We start from the raw sequence: 2119 nt of genomic DNA on the forward strand, positions 1-2119 counted from the left end.
CTAGATAGGGAATTCAAAGGCAAGATTTCTCCTCACCCTAGAAAAAAATTGAAATGGATGGACTCAAAAAAATATTGTAAAATTTAAAATTAAAAATAAAAAGTAGAATAATTTATAAGTTCAAATGATATTATTAGAGTTCAAACTTGAATTGGATGGATAAAATGTGCATGATGGATGGATAAAATGTTCATGATGAGAGTATTTTGTTCATTAATATCTATGATATAGTTTAATTAGGTGTATTTTTGGTTTTTTATTGGAATTTAAATAGTTTAATTAAAGGTGTAGTTTTGGTTTTTTTTTATTGAATTTAATTAGGTGTATTTTTCATTTTTTTAGTGATAGAAAATTTTGTAAGATTGTAATGTTTTATGATTTAAATTACATTTCTAAACAAACTTGGAAATTTAGAAAATGTACATTTGATTTAAAAATCAAGAATGACCGACGGCTTATATCTCTTGAAAATGTCCCCCGCATGCAGACTGCATCAAAATCGGGATGGCTATAGTTCGAAGCTCTGTTATCTTACACTAATATATTGCACACCATAAAAGGTAAGGTCAGAGAAAAACAATAACTCTTAACAAAAACTGAATAACCGACAGCCTAAATCTCTTGGAAAAGGGGCTGCCTCACAGGCGGGCTGGCTATTAATCGAAGCTCTTTAAGTCGTTCCATGTCGAAATTCCTCTTCTTCATCAGTCGCTTCTGCGTGGCCTGGAAGCGAGCTTGGGAGAAGGCCTGGAATGTGGGATCGGCCGAAGTCCTGAGGAAGAACGCATAGCCTGCCAAGAAATAAATGGAGGTCAGGAAGAAGCATATGGGTTCCATCACATCCCACGACAGTTCCCAGAAAGTGAGCCGCAACAAATACGCCGTCTGGAAACTCATGAAGCCAAGCGCGCACCATAGCTCTCTGCGTACTATTTTCTTGACCTCAACGTCAATTTCGGCCTTCTGCTTCTCCATCTCCTTTAGCTCTTCCCTGCAAGAATTGTTCAGCAGAGGCAAGATTTTCTCCATAACCTTTGCTATCTGCAAAAAAAAACAAGAAATGAGAAACCCTAACAAAACAAGAAATTAGAAACCCTGGCAAGAACAAGAAATGTTAAAACGACAGAATCTTCAGAGTTTCAAAAGATCAAATTCGATACATGCTCGGGCCGGAGATAGACAGAATCGCCGACTATGAGAATCTGCCCAGAATCATCAAGCGATTTCACAATTTCATCGGCGTTCTCCTCAGCCGCGAACTCCATACTAATCTGCAATAACTCTTTGCGGGAAATGCTGGTGATGGGAATCTGCCGTAACCTTTTTAGCAAAAAATCCTCCTGCACGAGCCTATGAAGCCTCCTTCCTTCCTCCGGGGATACCTGCTGTTCCGGAGGATAGACGACATCCAGGCGCAGGCTCTGTTTTGCGGCATTGTTCAAATTCTTCAAATCCTCCCACCACTGACCGCCATAGATCAACGATCGGCAGGCATGAGACTGCGCAGGTATAACCACCGCGCGCCTCTGGAGAAACCACGGATCAAACCTCTGGAACTCAAGGGTTTCCACAAATTGGGCGGACCTCTTGCCATTAAGGGCATTCTGAACATTACAGAAAAATTGTCGCCCTTCAAAGGCCTTGCCGAGCACTCTGCGAGAAGCCATTTGATCCTATCGTCAGTGAATTGAAACAGGAAAAATCCAATTAGCCATAAAGCCACCCCAGCCCTCGGGCCCGGTATTTATAGGGGGCGAATTGTGCGATGCCTCAGCACGGTGAGAAGACATCTCGGAGGGCATCTCTTTGCAGGAATAATATCCATCATGTAAATTCAGCGTCGGACAAGTACGTACCACGTGGTAAAGCAAATTCCCAAATGCCATCGTAGCATTTAATGGTCCCTGCTGGTGCTCTTACTTCTATCCTAAATTTCGGGACCGAACGACGTCGGTATGCCACATCCTAAACTTAAGGAAGTGAACGGCCTCTGTTTGCCGCTTCCACTTTTCGAATAACGATTAGATCGGTGAGGTGGATGCACACAAAGCTCAATGAGTGCCTTGTTCTATTTTCAATGTCGAAGATTCTAAATGAATAAGGATGAGTCATTCCATCA

General features: G+C 41.6%; 1 protein-coding gene across 1 annotated transcript; it reads right to left on the reverse strand.

Moving 5' to 3' along the window:
* Positions 1–504: 504 nt before the first annotated feature.
* LOC149193632 (calcium uniporter protein 3, mitochondrial-like) lies at positions 505–1721 on the reverse strand. The gene is made up of 2 exons (XM_089406789.1): positions 1161–1721; positions 505–1041 (listed from the first exon to the last, which is right to left on the reverse strand). The coding sequence occupies exons 1-2, from the start codon at positions 1665–1667 to the stop codon at positions 613–615; spliced, it is 936 nt and encodes a 311-aa protein (XP_089262915.1). The 5' UTR covers positions 1668–1721; the 3' UTR covers positions 505–612.
* Between the last annotated feature and the right edge of the window lie 398 nt (positions 1722–2119).

The sequence above is a fragment of the Pinus tabuliformis genome, chromosome 2_2, assembly GCF_031772625.1.
Source record: "Pinus tabuliformis cultivar Carrire ecotype Pingquan chromosome 2_2, CPIR1, whole genome shotgun sequence".
NCBI lineage: Eukaryota > Viridiplantae > Streptophyta > Pinopsida > Pinales > Pinaceae > Pinus > Pinus tabuliformis.